General features: G+C 44.9%; 2 protein-coding genes across 26 annotated transcripts in view; one reads left to right on the top strand and one right to left on the bottom strand.

The window, feature by feature from the left end:
- Nucleotides 1-239: 239 nt before the first annotated feature.
- Nucleotides 240-4743, bottom strand: MRPS18C (mitochondrial ribosomal protein S18C). Its single transcript, XM_032334827.1, has 6 exons — nt 4495-4743; nt 3270-3322; nt 2091-2174; nt 1030-1087; nt 442-501; nt 240-358 (listed from the first exon to the last, which is right to left on the bottom strand). Exons 1-6 carry the CDS (start codon nt 4592-4594, stop codon nt 282-284), a joined length of 432 nt encoding a protein of 143 aa, XP_032190718.1. The 5' UTR covers nt 4595-4743; the 3' UTR covers nt 240-281.
- A 126-nt stretch (nt 4744-4869) lies between these two features.
- HELQ (helicase, POLQ like) overlaps nt 4870-23201 on the top strand; it is a 46425-nt gene continuing 28093 nt past the window's right edge. For 8 of the 25 annotated variants that reach the window (XR_004283552.1, XM_032334796.1, XM_032334795.1 and 5 more), the window contains exons 1-9: nt 4870-5094; nt 5833-6526; nt 10870-11048; nt 11633-11833; nt 12266-12338; nt 14309-14406; nt 15700-15798; nt 17293-17438; nt 22102-22341. Coding sequence is in view for 22 of the 25 variants with exons in the window: in XM_032334796.1 (XP_032190687.1) it covers nt 4948-5094; nt 5833-6526; nt 10870-11048; nt 11633-11833; nt 12266-12338; nt 14309-14406; nt 15700-15798; nt 17293-17438; nt 22102-22341 (1877 nt within the window). In the remaining 3 variants the exon portion in view is untranslated. The other 17 variants (XM_032334810.1, XM_032334794.1, XM_032334811.1 and 14 more) reach the window with 17 other exon arrangements.

The following is a 23201-nucleotide window of genomic DNA, read 5'->3' as shown; positions in this document are numbered from 1 at the left end:
TGAGCCTACTGGGGACCATCTTAAAATTTGTATGTATGTATATAAAATGTAATGTGTATTAACATTTTAAATAACTTGTTTTCATTAAAGGACAGTGGAGAGGAAGCCTTACTTTTTCCTTGAAAGATTTCAGTGAAGAATTAAAAACCTAATACTTCAGTTTAAAAAGATTTAGCTGATTTTCTACCCAAAGGTTATGAAATCTTATAATTTGAGTCAGTATTAGAATCACATGACCATTTATTATAAAATATGTTTATTGATGATAAGGCTCATATAATTTACTCCCGATACTTGATGTTACACACTTTAGGGTCTTTGAGATATGCAGGATCCTTGTATGTAACTGGCATAAACCCTGTAAAAGAAAATGAAAATGCTTCACAAAGGATAACAAGCAAACTTTGGATTAGCCTGATTCAGTTTTTCAGGTGCTCTTACCCATTATTTGAGCTCTTTTAATTGCTTTTGTGATTTCTTTCTGTTTCTTCCCACAAAGACCTATTAAAAAAAATGCTTTCATATTCATAAAAAAATGTCAACACTCCAAATGCATAGCAACTATTTTCAGTCAAGGAAAGGCTGGAAAACCTGTAAATCGCCAGGCAGTAAATCTCATAGGCTTTGCGGGCCATACAGCCACTGTGTAATTACTGTGACGTAGTTCACAGAGCAGCCCTAAGGACAATGTAAATAAGCTACTGACAAAAACAGGTGGGAGGTGACGTGGCCGATAGGCAGCAGGCCCTGGGTTAGATAAGTGGTCTAGGAATGACTCCCATCTACCCCAAAACAGCAATGCCATTTTCTTAAGCCCTCATTTTTTACATGTTGTCTGCCTATAGTTAACTCTGAGCATAAGAAGACATGTAAAATAATAATCCTTTTGGCCTATAAAGAGGCTTTCTCAAAGGACCTGTAGTATCTAGCGATTTACAGCACAACTTGAAAATTTGACATTTTTCTTAAATAACAGAAGGAGACTTGTGTAATTTTCTTAATAAGCTGCTATAATAGAAAACAAAGTACCTGTTATGTGCCTTCCATAAATGCATCCAGTAAATGGAGAAATAAACTGGGACAAAAGCTGTATGCGTTTTATTTGGAGAAGAAAAAAAATTTCTATCAACACATCTGTTCAACTTTATGTAAATTTTAAAAATTATATATCACTGTCAAGTTATGTAAAGGTTTAATAAATTTCAGACAAACTTCTTAAAAATACTGAACTATGCTCATTCTATTAATAGGTCATTAAAAAAAATTTTTGATTAATTTTAAATGAAAAAACTGATTACTAAAGTTAATTTCTTTTATCCAGTGTGTCAAAACAGATTAATGTACACATTTTTTCAGAGCTAAAACTGTTGAGCTTTTCCACAGATACTTTCCTACAATACTATTGCTTGTAGTAAGGCACTAAGCATTTCATCTGCCACAAGAGGCTGTCACATTCTATCAGACGACAGTAAGATCTAGAGGTACAGGTACATCACGCCACTTGCCATAATTTATGTTTTATTCATTTAAATTCTTTAGTACTTTTCAAATAACAGGCACTATTCCTGGCACTGTGCAGAACCCTGTAAGATGCATCTGTAAACTTCTCGGTTCTCATCTAAGGTAGCTACCACTTTTTGCTGCTGTCAGTACACCTCCCTCTGGCATCATCCTCTCCCCTACATTTGCCACTTTTAATCTGCTGAGCCCTGGACAACAGATAAAATTACATCTGAAGCAGTTACACTGGCAGTGTTATTAGTATGGAGTCCAAATTCACCAGAGGAGATTTTTCGAACTATTCAACTCGACCAACTAAGAATCACTGCACCGTGAGCTGTTGGTGACCTCCAGGGAAGACAAGAGAACACTGACCCGAAGTAACAGCGGATGAGGGAGAGCCAAAGGGCTCTCATTAGAATAGAACAGAGACGCCTTATACATAGAAAATCAGATTTGAAATTATGAAGCTACTAAAACAGGTGCCTCTACACAAAGCCTGTTATAAAACTAACTTGATCCTCCTCAATTATAACCAACAAAGGAGCAACTCCTAAAATCAAATGTAGCAAAGTAAAACCGTATCTCACCTGTATGTTCTTATAATCTACACGTTTTCCACACAAGATGCATTTTTTAAGAGGCTCCTTATAAGGGTTTTCCATTGGAACGGGCTAAGATAAAGGAAAGGAAAAAGATCTGATAATACAGTTTCATGCATTAAACTTAAAAAGATTAAATCTTAACGTTACCACATTTAAATCTATCTAAAGGATTAGCTGTACCCTTCTTATATGAAAAAGAAAAAACACAACAGCTTGGCTTATATAAGAAAAATCCGTGTATCTGAAAAGGAGTCGCCATTTTCCAGATTTCGGTGTGTGCGTACATATTGGGTCCAAGTGCTCTGCTTTGGCTAAGGAGGATTCTGAGATAAAAATACAGTCCTTGGGGAAAACAAAGGTTTGTGGGAGGGTAACTGTTGTGGTCCAGATCTAGACTCTCAATCCGGAGTGGCAAGTCCGTAAGCCCCTCGGGTGGATGCAGATTTTCCAATGACTGAGACTGTGCCCCCCCACCCCCACCCCGGGGCCCACATTTCATTCGACCCTAGAAAAGAGCTCTAGTACTCCCCTCTACTCCCCTGAACCAGGCTGGGCACTAGCTGCCGAGGAGGGCGGTCCAGGACTGAAGAGCCGCGCGTGCCAGCTCCGCAGCCCTTCCTAGTCGGACGGACGCGGCTCCCGCGCAGCGAGGACTCCCCTGCTCTGCCCGCGCTCAGGCTTTGTGCGCTCGGGCGCGCGTCCCGTACCCTCTGCACGAAAACTCACCCTGGCCAAGCCCGATGCCAGCGCTTGAAACCCATCAGGACACACGTCCGGGCTAAAAGAGACGGTCCCGTGTCCCAGGACAGACTCCCACCGCGACGCTTCCTGCGCCGGAACCCCCGAGCCCGCCCCCGGCAGCGGAGAGGCCGGCGAAGGCGGCCGAGCAGCGGGCGGACTCCGCAGTGCCCTGTGCGCCCCCCCAGTCTCTCCTCGAATCCCCGGAGCGGAGCCGTCGATCTGGGCCCTAAGAAGGGAACTGTGGGGTCTCCTGGCGCGCTCGGCTAGGACTCTGGGACTCTTACGACGAGCTTCGCCAACAAATCACCGTTCTCAACCGCAAACCCACGAACCCCTTCATCACCGGACTCCGCCCCGAGAGCTACAGTGCAAGACCCGGGCCGCAGCCGCCGACGCCTTAAGAAGGAAGCGGGAAGGTCTTACCAGGTCGTCGTGGCCGGCCACCCGCGGGCCCCGCCAACAGCCTCTCCAGGGCACTGCAATCACAGACGACACCAAGTCCGCGGTCCGCCGCAGCTACGGCCGGCGCCGGCCTCACGGCGGCTGACCCGGGGACACGGCGCGAAGACCCGCGTCGTGCCAGCCCCGCGCGCGGACGGACGCCTCCGGGCGAGCCGCAGCGCGAGGCCGGACACCCACGGGCCCGTCGCGCCCCGCCGCCCGCCCCCTTCCCGAGACCGCCTCTCCCTCTGCGCGGTGAGGGCCGGGGTCGGGCAAGCCGGCAGGAGGGACCCCCGGACGCACAGCGTCGGCTGCGCGGCCCCTGCGGCGGGGGCTCCCCGCGCGCCTCCCAGCGGGGACGGTCCGCTTCGCCCGCGCGCCCCGCAGGGGGAGCGGCTGCGAGGACAGAGCCTGGAGAGCCCCAGGCGGGTCGTGCGTCACTGCAGCCGGCGGGGGCCTCCGAGGAGCAGCCACTGGCGGCGAAGATCGGCGGCGAGGGGAGACGCCAGAGCCCCCGTCCCGCTCGGGCCCGCGTCCCGGACTCCGGCGCCCGCAGTGCACTACCCGGGCCTCCGGACATGTCCCGTCCTTGCCGGCTGCGCCTGGAGCTGGAGGCAAGTCAGTCCCTGCCGCTGCTCGAGAGCCACGCGGTCGTTCCTTCCGCGCGTGGGAAAGGGAGGGAGGACTCGGGGACATCCCTGTCCCCTTCGCGGGACGGCACCGGTCCCGGCGGCGACGCGACTCGGAAGGTTCCGAAGACGAGCGACCCAGGCGCCGCGCGAGCCCGCGACCCGGCCGGGGGCGCGGGGCCGGGGGCGTCTCTCCAAATCCCGCAGCGGCTCCTCCTGGGCCCGGACGTCCCGGCAGGCGCCCCGCTCTCCAGGTCGGCTCAGACGCCGCTTCTCACCCGGAAACGCAACCCGGGGCGCCGCGGCTCGGGGCCCGGTGTCCGGCTCTCCGCGGGGAGCCCGCGTCCCGTCTCCCCGCGTCCCGTCACCCCGCGCCCGCCCCGCCCCGCGCCCGCCCCGCCGAGCCGCGTCTTCCAGAAACAGAGTGAAACGCGCGTCAGGACCCGCGGCGGACCCCGACCCTCTCGGGGAAGCTCCTCCCGCGAAGAGCCGGCGTCCCCCGGCCCACAGGACCACCCCCGCACCCAGGGAGCGCGGCGGCGACGGCCACGGAACGGCCTGGGACCCGGAAGTCGTACCCGAGCGGGTCCCGCGGCCCGTGAGGCCCAGAGCCGCCTTCACGAGGTGCGTCCACGGCTTCGCCCCCGGACCACCGCGAGCGGCGCCCAGGGCCGCCATGTCGCCCCTCCTCTTCCGCTGCTCTCTCCCGGCCGTCCTGACGAGTCCCGCCGCGGCTCTTCCCCGGTTGGCCCGAGGACTCGGTTCAAAGGTTCCGCGGGCGAACGGAGCCCGTCCGCTGTCCGACGCGCCTGCGCAGCCCCTTCCCGCTCCGACGCTCCCGGCCGCGAGCCCGGGACGCCTCTGACTGGACAAGGGAAAGGCGGGTCCCTACGCTCGTGCTTCCGCTTCCGGCCTGAGAGCCCGCGCGATTGGCCTGTGGCCCGAGGCGGCTGGAGCGGCGAGCGCGGCCCCGCGCTCCCCTTGCTCGGGCCCCGCGGGGCGGGGTTCGGCCATGGTCCTCGGCCCCGGCCATGGATGAGGGCGGGTCCCGCCTCCGCCGGCGGGTGTCTGTCCGCAAAAGGGCCCGGCCGAGCCCAGGGGAGCCCCGGCAGGAGCGGGCGGAGGAGCCGGGGGCCGGGAGCCGGCGGAGGCGGACCGCGGAGGCGCAGCCGCTCCAGGTACCGCCCGCGCCGCGCCGGACTCCGCGGGCGCCCGGCTGGTTGCCCGCGTGGGGGGGGACGCAGGCGTCGGGGCGCGCCCCCGGGAGGAGCCCGCAGGCCGGCTCGGGCGCGCGCAGAGACCCCGAGGTCGCGCCCGGGGTCCGCGGCCCTCGTCGGCCTCGACTCCGGCGTCGCCGGGAGCTCTGGCTCGCGGGGCCGCGCCGTGGCTTTCCGTGTCGGTGTCCAGGGTGGAGCCCGGGGTCGTGCGTGCAGCGCGCGGGGCGGGACGGCCGCGGACCGGGGGGGACCCGAGACCGCGTGTCCTTCGCCGCTCGCCGTCCGTTTCCCTCCACGTTCCCGTCTCCCGCCGAGGAGACCGTCGCGGGCGCGGTGCGGGCCTTGCGGTGCGGGCCCTGGCGGTCCGGACTCCGGGAGCAGTCTCCTGCGGCCGGTCTCCGTGCGCCGGGGCTTGCGGGGAGCGCGGGGCGGCGGGGAGCGCGGGGGCCTGCGGGGAGCGCGGGGCGGCGGCGGGCGTGCGGGGAGCGCGGGGCGGCGGGGAGCGCGGGGGCCTGCGGGGAGCGCGGGGGCGCAGACCCCGTCCACGCCCTGGCCCCGCGCGTCTTCATCCTGGAGCGGAGCCGGTGACCTCCGTTCCGCCGCCGACCCGGCTTAGGGACTCGCGCGCCTGGACGGCTCCCGGCCGCCGCGTCTGTCCGGAACGAGCCGCACTGACCGCAGACCTCGTTTTCTTTGCAGAGTAACGACAGCGACGAGGACATGTTCGGCGACTATGACAGCTTTGCCGAAAATTCTTTTCTGGCTCACGTTGACGACGCGGGACGACAGTGTATGCAGGATTGTGAACGCGGAAAACACGCCGCAGGGCTCGGCACCGAAGGTCTTCGTGGGGAAGGCGGCGCCACTGCTGCGGGCGGCTTCGCGGAGTGGGAGACGGACGAGCCCGTGAGGAGCCGCAGCAGGCGTGAGGATGCCTCTGCCCAGCGGGGCACTTTGGAGGACGTGCCTTCTTCACAGGCGCTCTACTTTGGAAACGTGGAGAACTCGCCCGCTGGTGTGGGCAACCAGCGTCCTGAAGAGAGGGGCTGGGAGGCATCCTCTCTCGACACTCCGAATGAGGAATTCCCCCGGAATAGCGTAGAACAGCACCAGCAACCTGATGATGCCTCTTCAGAAGTCAGAAGGGGATCAGAAGAAAATAGGAGAAAGAGCCTTAAAGAACATCTAAAAAGTGCCATGACTGGAAATGCCAGGGCCCAAACACCAGTGTTTTCTAGAACTAAACAGCTCAAAGAGACTCTCCTATCCGAAGAAATTAGTGTTGCTAAGAAAACAATGGAGTCATCATCAGATGATCTTGGTCCTTTTTATTCATTACCCAGCAAAGTGAGAGACCTTTATGTTCAGTTCAAGGGAATTGAAAAATTATATGGTAAATGCTTTTTGCTGAAATGAAAAAAAATTACCATTATTACCATAATACTAGTGCAAGTCAATAGAGATCAGATGCTTCTGCGGTTCTAGATCTCATCTTAAGAAATAAAACTATCGGTCCTCTGAACCTTCCATCCCTAACAGCCTGCTACGGAACCTCTTTCCTTCCCTTCTTGGTCACATTTCTCAAATCTGTTGTCATTGCTGTCTCCCTTCCTCACCTCAAATAATTCCCAGCCCACTTGGGGTTCTGTGCTCTCATTTAAGATGCAAGGACAAGGCTGTCTTAAATCCACTGGTATTTTCAGTTCTCACTTGCCTGACTTCTCAGTTAGCTTACATGACACAATTGACCAGACCCTTGAAACACCTGTTTCTTGGCTTTCTGACATTATGCGCCTGGTTTTTTCTCTGTCTAGCTGCTTCTCAGTTTTCTTAGCTGGTGTGTCTCCTTGGCTGACTCTGTCTTCTGTACAAAAACTTGGAACTTCCTTTGACCATTCATGGCTTGAGTGAAAATGTCAATGTTAGTGATACCATTGGTTAAAACTAAATATCTTTAAAGATAGCAGAAGTTAAGAATTAAGTGCAAGAGGTAGTATTAGTAACAATATATATTGTAATGTTTCTCAAAAATCCTGGGTCCTTGCATATATCTTCACTGTGTGTCATTTTAGACAAAGAAGGGACGGTTGCTGGCATCCTCAAAGATGAGCCTGTTGGCTGGTTAGATCCTTCATCAGTATTTCCGAAACTCCTGTGTTAGTGCCTTAGGAACCATGTGAAAACATGGTTCTCATCTCGGGGACAAGACAAGCGGGTGGAAAAGTAGAACTACAGGAAACAAAGTAATGTAAGACTACAAGAGTCTAATAAATTCTGAATTGCGAGGTTTGCAGTTAAGGAACTAAAGGTGTGTATTGCCCTTGAAATAGGTGTTAACTTTCTTCCCTCTGCTTTTCTCCTAGTACCTTGTTCTTTGTTTAAGCTGCATCTCCTCCCAGACTGAATCCCCTGAGGACAGGGCTCTGTCTAACTCAGCTTTTTCTTATAGAATTAGTTCTGTGCCTGGTACACTCTGGTCGGTTCTCAACTGCTGGGGGTCATCAGCTAGTTAGGAATTCAGGCCCTGTACTGAAACACAGCTTTTGCACTCTGAGTCTCAGTTCCTGAACTCTTAAAAAGGAATAGTAATACCAGTAATGATTGTTTTTAAGTTATGTTCTGCATCAAGGACATGCCAAATTAAACGGTGGTAATGACTGTCTGTAACTATATTGGCAGCTTCTAAGTAAGAACTTCCGTAAATAACAGGTCTTTAAATCTCTTTTTACTTATAAATCTGGCTTGATGACATGACCGATTTAAAAATCAAGCGTGTGTGCCACCTTTGATTACGCTAAAGCAGTCGTTCTCAAAGTATAGTGCCTGGACCCCAGCATCAGCATCACCGGAAACTTGTCGAAATAGGCGTTCTCAGGCTCTCTAGGCCTCCTGAATCACGGGTTGTGACCTGCCAATTGGTTTTAACGAGCCCTCCAGGGGATTCTGATGTGCCAGAAGTTTGAGAACCACTGAGCTTGAGAACCTCAATCTTATACTGTTACTTTTTTTATACTGTTATACTTTTTTTACTTTTTTTATACTGTTATACTTTTATACTTTTTATACTTTTTCTTATTCTGTTATTTTTATTATAGAGTTGCATGGTTAATGTATTATATAAATGTTCAGAATCAATATCTTTTTTCAACGTGTGAAGATAAGTGATATTACCAAATATTTGCTATTTTGGTCATTGTAGTCTTTAAAAATTAGAGTTGGAAAAAATACAGAAATGGTCAAGTTGTATTTTTTCTTTTCTTTTTTTTTTTTAGATTTTATTTATTTGACAGGGATCACAAGCAGGCAGAGAGGCCAGCAGAGAGAGAGGAAGGGAACCAGGCTCCCCACCGAGCAGAGAGCCCCATGCGGGGGTTCGATCCCAGGACCCAGGGATCGTGACCTGAGCCAAAGGCAGAGGCTTTAACCCACTGAGCCACCCAGGCGCCCCTCAAGTTGTATTTTCTTATAGACATCTGAAGTTCCATAGATAATGGATGATACCAGTCTGAAATATTTTTAATATATAAATATTTAATATTAAGCTTAAGTATTAAAGTATTTTTGAAATATTTAAAATGAAAAAAAATCATTTGTAAATATTTGGGAATCACCAAAATATAAGAAATTAATGTCACTTGGCTGTCATTCAGACGTAACTTTTTGTTGTTGTTGGCTTTTTTTTTAGATTTTTTTTTTTATTTGTTAGAGCACACGCAAGCGAGCACAGGCAGGAAGAGGCAGAGAGAGAAACAGGCTCCCCGCTGAGCAAGGAGCTGGATGGGGGACTAGATCCCAGAGCCCTGGGATCATGACATGAGCAGAAGCAAGCCGCTTAACCAACTGAGCCACCCAGGCGTCCCGCAGACATACCTTTTTAATACCTTTGTAATACATCCTATTAGTCATTTTTTTAATTTTTTTTTTGGAAAACATAATACATTCAAATCTAACTTTTCTATTATATATTTGTTTCTAATATCTGTATATAATTGGGTTTATACAATCCAATTCACATTCATGATCTTTTACTTAACTGTACATTGAGCAGTCAACCACCTGTTTTCAAGCTGCAAAGAACGATACAATTGTGCAATAATTCATTCAACCCCCTGGAGGCTCTTTGTTACATACAAACACTGCTGTGATGAACATTCTTGCACACAATCTTTCTATGTCCTTGCTTTTATTTCTGTAGGTGTAGAGACCTAGAAGTAATACTGCTAGCTCAAAGATGGTGTGCAGTTGTTTTTTTTTTTTAAAGATTTTATTTATTTATTTGACAGAGAGAAATCACAAGTAGATGGAGAGGCAGGCAGAGAGAGAGAGAGGGAAGCAGGCTCCCTGCTGAGCAGAGAGCCCGATGCGGGACTCGATCCCAGGACTCTGAGATCATGACCTGAGCCGAAGGCAGCGGCTTAACCCACTGAGCCACCCAGGCACCCTGCAGCTTTATTTTTGATCCTGTTTGCTTTCGAAAAAGATTATAGTATTTTATGCTCTCATCGACCACTCTGAGAATGTCTGTCGCCAATCAAGTTAGCTCTGGATTTTCCATGTGTGAAGCTTTTGTGTTTTTTGTTGGTAGTAGTTACTTGTACTTTGTGTCTTTATTTTGCCAACCCCGTAAGTAACAGTGGAGCATCTTTTCGTGCATTTCTCTCTGCTGTGAAATGTCATCCTATCTTTTGCCCGTTTTTCTAGTGGTGAAATACTAACGTGCGTTTTGAAGACTTTCGATGATCCACATTGTCTGATTAGCCTACAGAGTAGTTACACTAGATTTCACACTATGTTTTGGGTCTGATATCCTTTTTATGAATTCCACCTTGCTAAATTGTGGAACTCCTAGATGGGCCAGTTAATAATCTTAGTCTTTTGTATTTTAAAGATTTTTATTTGGGGGGTATAAAAATAAAAGCCATTTTGGGTGGCTCAGGTGGTTAAGCGTCTACCTTGGGCTCAGGTCATAATCTCAGGGTCCTATGATCAAGCCCCATATTAGGCTCCCAGCTCGGCAGGGAGTCTGCTTCTCCCTGCCCCTCCCTGCTTGTGCTCTCTCTCTCTCTCAAATAAATAAAATCTTCAAAAAAAGAAAAAAAGAAGATTTTAAGTCATCTCTATACCCAACGTGTAGAGATCTTACAACCCTGAAATCAGTAGTCTCATGCTCTATTGACTGAGTCAGCCAGGGACCCAGTCCTAGCCTTTTATGTTTTAAATATTCTTAACACTTCAAAATGGCATTCAGACCAGAGTTCAGCTCCCCACAAGAGCCAGGTGAATAGTCTTTCTTAATGTGTATAAAACCTCATAGATGTTTTTTTCTTCCTCCCCCTTTTTCTCTAGGATGTTTGTGTAGAAGAGGAAAGGAAGCTTACATGATCTCCTTGCAGAACAAAAGAGGAAAGCCTAAAATTTCACACAGATCCTCGTACTGTCCTTTAGCTCTTCTTATGTCTCAGATTATGTCCCAGGCCACTGTTGGAATCTTAGACCTAAGTGTGCATCTGGCAAATAGATGGCTTAGTGACCCACTGTTAGAATTAGACTCTAACTGGCTGTGTCCCCGGTGCACTGGGGATGCTTACACTTAATGTTGATGTATAATTACACTTATCGTTATGAGAAGATGGATCCTCAGAGTAGGATTTGAGTTTTCCTTCCTAGGAAACTTTCTTGAGAATGAATTGTAGAAGGGGAAAAAAATGCCTTTTTTTTTTTTTTTTAACTCCACAGAATGGCAACATACTTGCTTAACATTGAATTCTGTGCAAGAAAGAAAAAACTTAATCTATTCCTTGCCAACGAGTGGTGGAAAAACCCTTGTGGCGGAAATTTTAATGCTGCAAGAGCTGCTTTGCCGGCGAAGAGATGTTCTAATGATCCTACCGTATGTGGCAATTGTCCAAGAAAAGGTGTGACTGTCTTTTAACAAACAACATTGCTGACATTTTCACATTAAAATATAAAAAGTAGCGTAAATTTCAAGACTTTGATTGACTTAGAGAAGAGGTGAAGAATATTGTTGAAGGATATTCTTAGGGTGTGCAAAAGCAAGCGCAGGACCTGCCGAAAATCGCTTCTAATACTAATCACAACAAGAATTTTATTCTTTTTTCTAAGCTGGCAGAGTAAATTCCATTTTAATACTGATATTTAATATATTGATATTCAGCCTGCCTTTTCAAGCAGAAAGTAACCAGTTATTATCAAAGTAAGTGAATGATTCTGGGTTTTGTTTTTTTTTTAATCCGAGGAGACAGTTGAAATTTATTCCCACATTGATTATGTAGTTTAAAAGTTACATTCCTTTTGCAAAGAGCCATACATACTAATTATGACATTTCTTAGATATAGATGTCTTATCTGTGACCTTGTTCTCATTTATTGGTATTACATAGTATTTTAGATTTTTTAAAAAATCAACATGAGCACTTGGTAATTGAGTTCTTAATTTTCAGATTTTTTTTTTGTATGTTTATTTTAACTAATATTCTAGATTTCAGGTTTGTCAAGTTTTGGTATAGAACTGGGCTTCTTTGTTGAAGAATATGCTGGAAGCAAAGGAAAATTTCCTCCAATTAAAAGAAGGGAAAAAAAATCTCTATATATTGCCACTATCGAAAAAGGACATAGTCTGGTAAACTCCTTGATTGAAACTGGAAGGATTGGCAGTCTGGGTCTGGTTGTTGTAGATGAGGTTGGTAACTGTTTTTATACTTTATCAACATTTTTATTATACTAACATTATCATGTGTATCTCCTTAGTACCTCTATGAAAATAAGTAACTTGTTTTAATAGATAGATTATACAGATGAATACATTTATGCTTGCTTGGTAATCTTAAATTCAGTTTTATGTCAAGTGTTTTTTGAAGAGTGAATAAATGTCTGCATGTATTCAATTTTATAATGGTATTTATGAATTCTAGATATGTCAGGATGTTGCCCCCAAACCTCATTAACCAAAATATCAGTGATACAGTGCATATGTAATCTGGTTGCTATATCCAAAATGCTTAAGAGTTATAAAGCAAAGATTACTTCATTTCATATAAATACATGCATGCTCTATATAGGCATTATATGCAAATTTACTTTTTTTCCTCCCTTCTGTTTTTAAATCTCAAAGTTGCACATGATTGGTGAAGGGAGCCGTGGGGCTATCCTGGAAATGACCCTAGCAAAAATCCTCTACACTAGCAGTAAGTATTTTTTTCAAATGTGGTCCCTAACTGATTTATCCTCAGGAGGCCTGTGAAAGACTTCGTTTTATCACTAGCTAGACGATGCACCCTTGGGTAAGATACTTAAGCTTTCTTCCTTGGATTTTTATTTCTAAAGCAAATTGAGGAATTTTGGTTGGAAAAATGGGTAGATGAGCAGAGCTGAGAATATGAAGGAGATTAACATCGGGACATCCCATGTTCACTACCAGCTGTGCATGTGTAGGCATGTGACTCAACCTCTTTTTCTTCATCTGCTAAATGGGGATAATGGTACCACCTTGAGGGGATTGCTGGGGGGATCGTATGAGTTAGTGTAAAGCAGTCAGCACTTGCTTCGCACGGAGCGCTCAATACGCAATTGTTGCTGCCGCCGTCAGTCTCACCTTGGTCGGACCAGTAGAGCAGCAAATGCAAGTAGTCACTCAAAGAGCTCTTTGCAACGTTGGATGGTCTTTCGGTATTTGTTCTGAATGTCTTCTTTCCTATTTATAGATACACTATTGCAATAACTTACTAAGTTATATATTGCAATAGCTTATTTATGGAAAAGTTATTATAAGGGTCAAATATTAAAATTATTTTTAAAATTTTGATAGCAATGGTATCTAGACAGGTCGTGGCACTTTAGAATCATTCATTTTAAAAAAATTTTAGTGAGTACTTACTTTGTACCAGGCATTGTTTTTAGTGCTAAGGATATAGCAGTGCGTAACACACAGAAAAATAACCCTGCCTTCATCAGACCTGTATTTTAGTGAAAGTGAGCAGACAATACGCAGATAAACAAGAAAACATACAGTGTGTCAAATGGTGACAATTTCTATGGAAAAATAAAAAGCAGAGGAAAAGAGGAGAAGCGTTCCCTATTTGTCGAATCCAGTGCACACTGACGGTCCTTGTCAGTCTTTTCCTTCAGCATTTGATTGTTTATCGATTTCCTTTCCTTTGAGTGCTGAAGCACCCTCTGTGGGGAGCGTGTATTACCATGAGAGATAGCATAGCGTGATGGCTGAGGACGGACTCGAGCTGGATTAAAATCCTGGCTCACTTTTAACTGCATATGTGACCTTGAGCAAGGTATCGCAACTGCGCCTCTGTTTCCTTATGCCTCAAAATAGATGTTAGTGAAATGGGCAAGATTTGTGAGGGGGAGTAAGAGGTATAAACTTAGAGTTATCAAATAAGTCATGAGGTTGGGAAGTATATGGTCAGTAATATTGTAATAATGGTGTATGATGACAGATGGGAGCTGTACTTATGGTGAATAGCGTGTCATGTCCAGCATTGTGTAATCACCGTGTTCTACACCTGAAACTAATACAACACTGTGTGTCAGCTATACCGCCATAATAAAGCATTTTTTAAAAAATGGATGATAGTAATAGGTCCTGCCTGACTGAACTGCTCTCCTGTGGAAGGCAGCCATTTCATACTGCCCAAGAGGACATGTAGTTCCGAGAGTTTTACTCCACCTTTGTTTACGAAGAAAAAGAAGTTGACAACCTGATAGCAAGATCCCATTAAGGGCTTTATTTGGCAAGTGTTCAGGACCTGTTCAGCCCTGCAGCCTACGCTGTACCTCTGCCTTTAGGCATACCTGTGGCACATGTCCTAGCTCTTCATGGCAGTGGTCCAGAGAGCCAGCAACAAGAGTATTTCATACTCATTATTGTTGCTTAGAAGTCTTGATGAAGATGGGACTTTTTGCCAAGTGTGAAATTCTGTAGAATTCCAAATAGTAAGTTTCAGGTCACTGAAAGTTTTCAGTCTTTGTTTGCCAGAATAATACTCTGCCAATATCTTTTAATTTTTTCTTACCTCCTAGTCTCTCCCTCCTTTTCCCAGATCACTGAGGAAGAGTCCTGAACCCAGAAAGGTTACTAACTTACTATTATGTTATACCAAGTAACACATTTGCCTCGCTCTTTTGGATTTTTTTTTTTTAGAAACAACTCAGATTATTGGCATGAGTGCAACACTGAACAATGTTGAAGATCTACAAGAGTTTCTTCAAGCGGAATGTTACACCAGTCAGTTTAGACCAGTATGTACCTAAGGTTTGCACCGTATGGGTTTGTTACGTATCATCTCACTCAGAAAGAAAAGGAGGAAACGTACCAGAGAGTAGGGAAGGGGCATAATTCCCCTCCCTGACCGTGACTACGCTAATAAGAGTTTGTGTGCAGAGAATATAAACTCTGGGGCTAGGGACTGTGGCTCGGGTCACTACTGTGTCTGTAGCACCTGGAACAATGCTTTGGCCCGTGGGCCTTCAATGAATACTCACTGAGTGAAATTTTTCAGACCCATTCTGTTTTTTCACTTCTTAATTCTGTAAGGTAAATTTTTTTCATTTGGTCAAAATTCAGTCATGTTTTGAGTTATTAGCACATAAAACTGTTTATCTTGAAAGTTAAGGTGTTTTCAGATGTTTATGCTTTTGGTAGTTAACAATGCTCTTTTAATAAGTTAAAATGTCACGTGGATTTAATTTGAACTCCCTAGTAATGGTATTCCCAAAAGACTTAAATAAATACAATTTGCAGTTATCTGAAAGTAGCTTATAATGAACATATACTCTGTGTGCGGTACTAGTGTGCATGCGTGGTCAGTGTCCAGATAGCTTTTCAGAAAATAATTACTGAGAATCACCAAAGTTTAATTTGAAATTGGATGTTTTTGCATTTGCACCAAAAAGAATTTTCAGCAGATACTCACTGACTTCTTTTAAAAATGCAATGGACTGTATTTATAAACATTTTTTATAAAATGGGTGGCTCAGTTGGTTGACTATCTGCCTGTGGCCCAGCCAGCACTGGGCTCCTGCTCAGCGGGGAGTTTGCTCCTCCTCCAGCTCCGCCTTCCCCACTGCTCATGCACACACTCCCTCTCTCTCTTTCTCAAATAAATGAATAAAATCTTTAAGAAGATTTTTTTTTCTCTACAAATACTTAAATTAAAAATAATGTGATATTTACAATTAAAACTAATGACTGATAAGACAGAAAATTTTAGATCTGAGGAATAACACAAGAATGTGAACATTGACTTATTTATCCTTCTTGTGACAAATACAGAAGTGTCTGCTTTCCTTTTAGATAGTGCCTGTTCAAAAGTATCTTTTTCAAGGATAATAATCTCTACTTTGATTGAAAGGGAAAAAGAAAGTTAAAGAAATGGTAAAGAAAAAACTTTTACATTGAAGCATGTTTTAAATACCTTAGAAAAGCTACAGTTTTCCTGTAGTTGTCCATTTTTAGAACATTTTATAAAATTTAAAACTCTGGAAAGAGGAATTTGTATGTGGTATTAATTGCAAATGTCTTTCCAATCCAAGGTTGAATTAAAAGAATATTTGAAAATAAACGATGCCATATATGAGGTTGACAACAAAGCTGAGAACGGCATGACTTTCTCACGTCTCCTTAATTGTCAGGTAACATTGATAACTTTGGATACGAGGTTCCCACCCTTGGTGCCCTAAGAGATATTTACGAGAAGCAGCTGGTGCCTGACACCTGTTGCACACCCTACAAACTACTGGTTCGAGGTAGCTTGGACAGCTTGGACATCAGATCACACTGTGTTCCTTTCTATGATATCAGGTCTTAGTGAAGTTTTTTGTTGGTTTGTTTCTTGCAGTTACTGATTTTCACCAGGTGAAAATCGATGTGGGATAGAAAAAGAGTAGCCATTTCCAATCTGATTCTAAGTTCTGAAAGACTGTGCAGTGCCCAGCTGTGCGCACATCCTGTCAGTGGGCTGTTATGGTTAAGAATGAGATGATACTTTCTTCACTCAACTGATGCATATTATTTATTCAAACGGCTACTGAATTGTGAGGAAATACATACTTAAGTTGTGTGTACCTAAATACCTAAGAAACAAAGCTGTTAGGTATTTCTTTTGGCCCTGGAGCTCCATGAACCAAGAAAATCTGCAGACATCTCCCTTAAATGTTCATTCATTCAGCAATAAGCACAAAACAAGAAGAAATTTTTGTGGGCTATGTAGTTCAGTTACTGAGTACAAGAATGTTAATGTCTGCTGTGTTAATGTTCCATGACTTATATTAAGGATATTAAAAAGGGGAGAAAGGGATTTTACAATATTTTTAGAATTCTGTAAAGGTGTATTATTCTAAATCTGTATCTTGGTTTCCAATAAAGTTGAAGGAAGTGAAGTTTTTAACATTTAAAAAAATTTTTTAAAGATTTATTTATATATTTATTTGATAGAGCGAGATCACGAGCAGACAGAGAGGCAGGCAGAGAGAGAGGAGGAAGCAGGCTCCCCACTGAGCAGAGAGCCCGATGCGGGGCTCGATCCCAGGACCCTGAGATCATGACCTGAGCCTAAGGTAGAGACTTAACCCATGGAGCCATGCAGGCGTCCCAGAAGTGAGATTTTTAAATAATTTTGTATTTTTGTATTTTTAATATTATATTATTAAATAATTTTGTATTTTTGTATTTTTCCATATGTTGGGTTCCATGTGTCTGCTTGACAAATACATTTTTTATTTCTGAAAATTTATACTGTAGTATGATTGAACCTATGTTTTTGAAAACTATTAGTAATAGTAAAAGTATATCTTGTTTATGTGGTCCTTTGGCGGTTATTGGGACCAATCTGAGTTTCTCTCTGTGGACTTCTTTGCTTTGCTCTGGTACAGATGAACATGCAGTGGGGTTATTAATAACATTTGCTATTTTCACTTCTTTAATTTAAAACCAAATACACCTAACAAAACCTTAACGACCTAAAAGCGGGACTTAACATTTTGATGTTTCATCTGGGTTTCATCTTTCTTTTAAATGATCAGATTTATTAAATTAAATGAGAAGTTCAAAATTACAGAGCACTCTGGTAAATGACAGGTTTTCTTGGTTGCTAACTATCTACCTTGTTCCTACATCTCGTTGTACAGTATTCTGATACTCTGAAAAAGATGGATCCCGATCACTTGGTGGCATTGGTGACAGAAGTCATTCCCAATTATTCCTGCTTAGTTTTTTGTCCCACTAAGAAGAACTGTGAAAACGTAGCAGAAATGATATGCAAATTTTTAAGCAAGTATGTTCATCTTCAAAAAATATTGTTTTATTCTATTGTGGTTTCCATGCTGTGTATTCTGTTTATTCAACAAGCACTTGTTATTTCTTGTAGAATGTTACATTAAGTTGCTGTACTAGATTCTAAGGGCCCTAACCCTGAAGGAAGTGTAACCGTGAAATTCGTGTCTGTGAAATAGCCAAAGAAAAATTCCAAGACTCCATGAGAGAGAGTGCTGACCCGTATAATGGCTTCGATCAGTGCTTCTCAATCTTGACTGCAAATGAATCCTCTCAAAGGCTTTTAAAAAAATCGAGGGCCCAGGTTACATCCCAGACAGATCAGACTCTCTGCGGGCAAACCCAGCTGTCATTATTTTATAGAACTTTCCAGGCAGGTTCAGCCTCCAGCCAAGGTCAGGAACTGGCTGTGACAGAGGATCAGTCACTAATCACTGCAGATATGAATCATCGTCTTTTTCAAAGATTTTACTTATTTATTTGAGAGAGACAGAAGCAGAGAAAGAGAGAGAGCAGCAGAGGGGAGAGAGAGAAGCAGACTCTCCGCTGAGCAGGGAACCCGACTAGGTGCTCAATCCCAGGACCTTGAGACTCTGACCTGAGGCAGATGCTTAAGTGACTAAGCCACCCAGGTGCCCCATGAATCATAGTTTAGTTTAACCTTCTCTTTAATTAAGTACTGTTGCTTCTGTTTTCTTAGTAAACGTCACACTTATGTGGACATTTAAATTGATTTTCTTAGGTAATTAAGTAATTTATTAGTTTGTAATTTGATAGTATTTTAATATTGGCTCTGTTATATTCATAGAGATAAGTGTAAAGTAACCTTGAGTGTGAACAGTTGAGTTTTTTTCTGTACCTTTGTGCCGTGTGTAGTTTCCTCAGATTTTTCAGACTTCTTTTTGGCCCCCTAACCAGTGCTGTATTACCGTGGACCATTATGACCCTGGATTCTAATTTAGGCAGCTCCCATCTCCCCTTCCAGTCCTGCTGTCATGCATTGGTCTGATAGAGCTAAATTTATTGACCAGCACAAAGATCTAGATGTTTGGGATAGAGTCCAGGAGTTTTCCATTTTGGTAACTAATAGTCTGCCTTTACAATGATGATGTTGATTATAGAAACCTAAGGAAATTAAATTGTCATTGAGGTGTCTTAGTAAGTCTTTTTTTTTCATAGACTAAGGGAATTTTAGCACTGGCTAAGTGATGTGGAGATTTAGAGACTAACATTTGACTGGAAGACATGCGATTTATTAGTTATACCCTTGAATTATTTTGCTTGTTGATGATAATAGTTTACTTGGCTCATAAATGTTGATATTTAACCTTGAAGCACTTAAACATCTGGTTTTCCAGGACCCTTAGTTAATAAATTGTAATGGATACTTTTTTTTTCCTTTTAAGATTGATTTATTTATCAGAGAGTGTGCCCAAGCCGGCGCAGGGGCAGAGGGCAGGAATCTCAAGCAGACTCCCCACTGAGTGCAGCCCCTACACAGGGCTCAGTCACATGACCCTGAATGACCTGAGCCTAAATCAGGAGTCAGATGCTCTACAGACTGCGCCACCCAGGCACCCCAATACTTGATACTTTCTTTTTTTTTAGATTTTATTTATTTATTTGACAGACAGATCACAAGTAGGGGGAGGCAGGCAGAGAGAGAGGAAGGGAAGCAGGCTCCCTGCTGAGCAGAGAGCCTGATGCGGGGCTCGATCCCAGGACCCTGACATCATGACCTGAGGCAGAGGCTTAACCCACAGAGCAACCCAGGCGCCCCCTGAGCTGACACTTTTTTTTTTTTTTAAAGATTTATTTATTTATTTATTTATTTGACAGAGACAGAGGTAACAAGTAGCAGAGAGGCAGGCAGAGAGAGGAGGAAACAGGCTCCCCGCTGAGCAGAGAGCCGGATGTGGGGCTCGATCCCAGGACGACCTGAGCTGAACGCAGAGGCTTTCAACCACTGAGCCACCCAGGCGTCCCCTGACACTTTTTTTTAAAGATTTTACTTATTTGAGAGAGAGTAGAGCACAAGAAAAAGCACAAGCAGGGAGGGGCAGAGGGAGAGGGAGAAGCAGGCTCCCCGTTGAGCAGGGAGCCTGATGCGGGGCTCAAACCCAGGACCCTGGGATCAGGACCTGAGCTGAAGGCAGATGCTTCACAACTGAGCCACCGAGACACCCCTGGTCAGGCACTTCTCCCAGACATTTTTAGTGGGCGGAGGTGCCGCATAATAGTTAAAGACAAAATACCGCATGTGTTCACGCGGACACGTCCCACTCAGATCATCGCACGTCCTTTCTGTTTGGATCTTCCTCATGAGTGTCTCGGTTCCCAGGGGCGGTAGCATCACTGTGTGATTGCAGGAGAGAGTTTATATTTCTTTTCTTTCTTTTTTTTTTTTTTTTTTTTAAGATCTTTTATGTATTTATTTGACAGAGAGAGATCACAAGTAGGCAGAGAGGCAGGCAGAGAGTGAGAGAGGGGGAAGCAGGCTCCCCGCTGAGCAGAGAGCCAGATACGGGGCTCGATCCCAGGACCCTGGAATCATGACCTGAGCCGAAGACCGAGACTTAACCCACTGAGCCACCCAGGTGTCCCTACTTGATACTTTCTTAAAGAAGTAGGATTTAACACTTTCTGAAGGAAAATTTCCTCTAAAATCTATTTTGCATATTACTTGCTGCTTTCATAAGCTGAATATTCCAAGTATAGTTTAGCACCCTTTTTTATGGCTATTAATTAAGAAATGGTGAATCATGTTTTACTCATACAATTTAATACTATTCTGTAATTCACATGTAGCTGAAGTAAAATCCTGAGCTAAATGGCTTCTGACCCAAGCCATGTCTGTAAAGCATGATTTCTTGAGTGTCCTGGGATGTCCACTGTATCCTGTAGACATCGTGGGATGTCCTCCTTATCGTGAATGGCATGCGAGGCTATTGCAGTAAACCCGCCTGAGCAGTAGAACAGGTGCTATGTCTGTTTAAGTGCAAAGACTAAAACAGATTTTTCCCTAGTGATTATCTCAATTGCAAGGAAAATTATCATCTTTTTTACAGCTGTCACTACCATTGACTTCTAAGTCAAGAATGACTTTTAGGGGCACCTGGGTGGCTCAGTGGGTTAAAGCCTCTGCCTTGGGCTCAGGTCATGATCCAGACAGGGTCCTGGGATCGAGCCACACATTGGGCTCTCTGCTCGGCGGGGAGCCTGCTTCCTCCTCTCTCTGCCTCTCTGCCTGCTTGTGATCTCTGAGAAATAAATAAATTAAATCTTTAAAAAAAAAAAAAGAATGACTTTTAAACACCATTTGCCAAAAACTGCCGAAGCTCTAGTCATATCAGTTTCCCTAACAATCTCCCCCAGAATGATAGCACTGTGCTCTCTCCATGTAGGTTCAGGCTGGCGTCCAGCTCACTTGTGCACCCGTACTGCTTTACTCCTCATTCCCTCGCGGCTCACCCGGACGACTCTCTTTGTCCGCGCTCTGAACTTCTCGTGTCTGTGCCTTTGATCATGCTTTCCTTCCTGCCAGGAAAGGGTGCTCCCCTGCCTCTTCACTGGCACTGACACTCCCTGGTCGAGAGCCAGCTCAGACCTCTGCTTCTGCTGTGACCCCTTCGCCGTGTAACCATAGCTTACCCGGTCAGCCATCAGTAGTGTCTCTCTTCTCTAACATTATGTGGTGATTATCCACATTTCACCCCACGTAGGACGTAATTTCTTGAGAGGAGTTCGTCGTGTCCGTCCCGTCCCTTGCATGACCCCGAACACTGACTGGGAAGTGGTCACAGAGTTTGCTGCTCCCTCCTCAGCTGTCACTTGTCATTCTCGTGCCCACGACTCCTGGCCACGCTCTTCCCAGTTCTTCTTGGTTCTTGTGTTCCTTGCACCCTGTTTCTTGGCTTCTTGTGACGTCCCTGGCCTCCCGTTGGGAACATCAGAGTAAGAGAGCCAGGGCTCTCCCTTATTTCCACGAAGCACCCTGAAACAGTGCGTGTGGCGTAGACTGGTTTTTGGCGGCTATCATTCAAAGTGCGTGAGTTACTCGTCGCACTTACTCTTTCAGTGCTTCCTCGCTTTTCTGAAGGGACTTTAGTGCTCGTAAATGCAGAGACTGTGGGACCTCACTGATGGTTCTAAAATACTAGTGTTTAGTCAGTGTCTCACATTCATACATGTGATTCGATTGTAAGTAGGTTTCCATCTTGAGAGAAGAACATTTATGACTTGGAATTTTTTAAAAATTCTATAAAAATCATCCATAGAAATGTATATTCTAGTGAAAAAAATGATGGTGACACCCACAGGAGGTGTCTAACCCCAGCGTCCGCGGATTCATAGGCAGCATAAGAAGGAACGTCAGGAAGTCCATGAACTACAAGCAAAGTGTCATGTTTATATTGTGTTCTTTTTCCTTCCTTAGCTTTAACCAGATTTTCACAGGGTTCTGTGATCCACAAAAAGGTTGAAAGAGTGCCCAAGAGTTAGTGAAATCAGAATCAAATTCTAAGAACATTTTGTATACTGAGATTCATGAAAGATATATATTTTTTAATAAAGAATGTTTACATGTATCTACTAAAATTAAAACAGTAGGCAGTTTCTCCCTATAAGATCGAGGGTTTATATTTCTAATAGATCTTTTTCCCTAGGGAGTATCTGAAACACAGGGAGAAAGAAAAACATGAGCTGATTAAGAACTTGAAGAGTATCAGCGGTGGCAACGTGTGCCCCATCTTAAAGCGCACCATCCCCTTTGGCGTCGCTTACCACCACAGCGGTTTAACGAGCGACGAAAAGAGGCTCCTGGAGGAGGCGTATTCCACGGGAGCTCTGTGCCTCTTCACCTGCACGTCCACCCTGGCGGCAGGTGTGAATCTGCCAGCTCGAAGGTAAGGTAGCCATTGGCCAGGCTCAAAACTTTTTAATTCTTAGCTAGGTAAGAGTGTGTATTTTTTTTTTCTTTTTAAGCTTTTAATTATTTATTTGACAGAGAGATCATAAGTAGGCAGAGAAGGAGGCAGAGGCAGAGGGTGGGGGGAAGCAGGCTCCCCACTGAGCAAAGAGCCCGATACAGGACTCAATCCCAGGACCCTGAGATCGTGACCTGAGCCAGAGGCAGAGGCTTTGACCTACTGAGCCCCACAGGCGCCCTTTGCCAGGAGTTTTTGTTGTTTTATTCCTTCCCAGGAGTGGATGAGAATTTATCAGACGTTTTTTCATCATTTGCTGAATTGATTGTTTGTTTTGTTCCTTCAGTTTATTTATTTATGTTTTAAGATTTTTTCATTTATTTTAGAGTCGGGGGAGGGAGAGGGAGAGTCTCAAGCAGACTCTTCACTCAACACTGAGCCCAGTGCGGAACTCCGTCTCCTGACCTTGAGATCAGGACCTGAGCCAAAACCGAGAGTCCGCTGCCTAACCAACTGCCCTGCCCGTGTGCCCCGCATTTGTTTCCTTTAATATTTTAATGAAAAGTAACCGGTAGATTTTCTGGTATTAGAATTACTTCTTTGGTGTTCTCCCTATCTGGTTCGACGTTAGGGTTTATTGCTAGTTGCAAACAGCAAGCTCTACCATTTTTTATGATCTGAGTTTATTTAACATAGGTATTTCCTTGAAAGCTTAGAGAACTCATCCATAAAGACTTCTGGTCTAGTATCTTTTCCAGAGTAGAGCTTTGACCATCTTTTCAGTTATTACCCAAGTTGTGGGTTTGTATAACTGATATCTGCTCTTTATAATTTTTATT

The sequence above is a fragment of the Mustela erminea genome, chromosome 2, assembly GCF_009829155.1.
Source record: "Mustela erminea isolate mMusErm1 chromosome 2, mMusErm1.Pri, whole genome shotgun sequence".
Taxonomy (NCBI): domain Eukaryota; kingdom Metazoa; phylum Chordata; class Mammalia; order Carnivora; family Mustelidae; genus Mustela; species Mustela erminea.
Note: the sequence above shows the minus strand (reverse complement) of the source record. Positions and strands in the feature narration are given on the sequence as shown.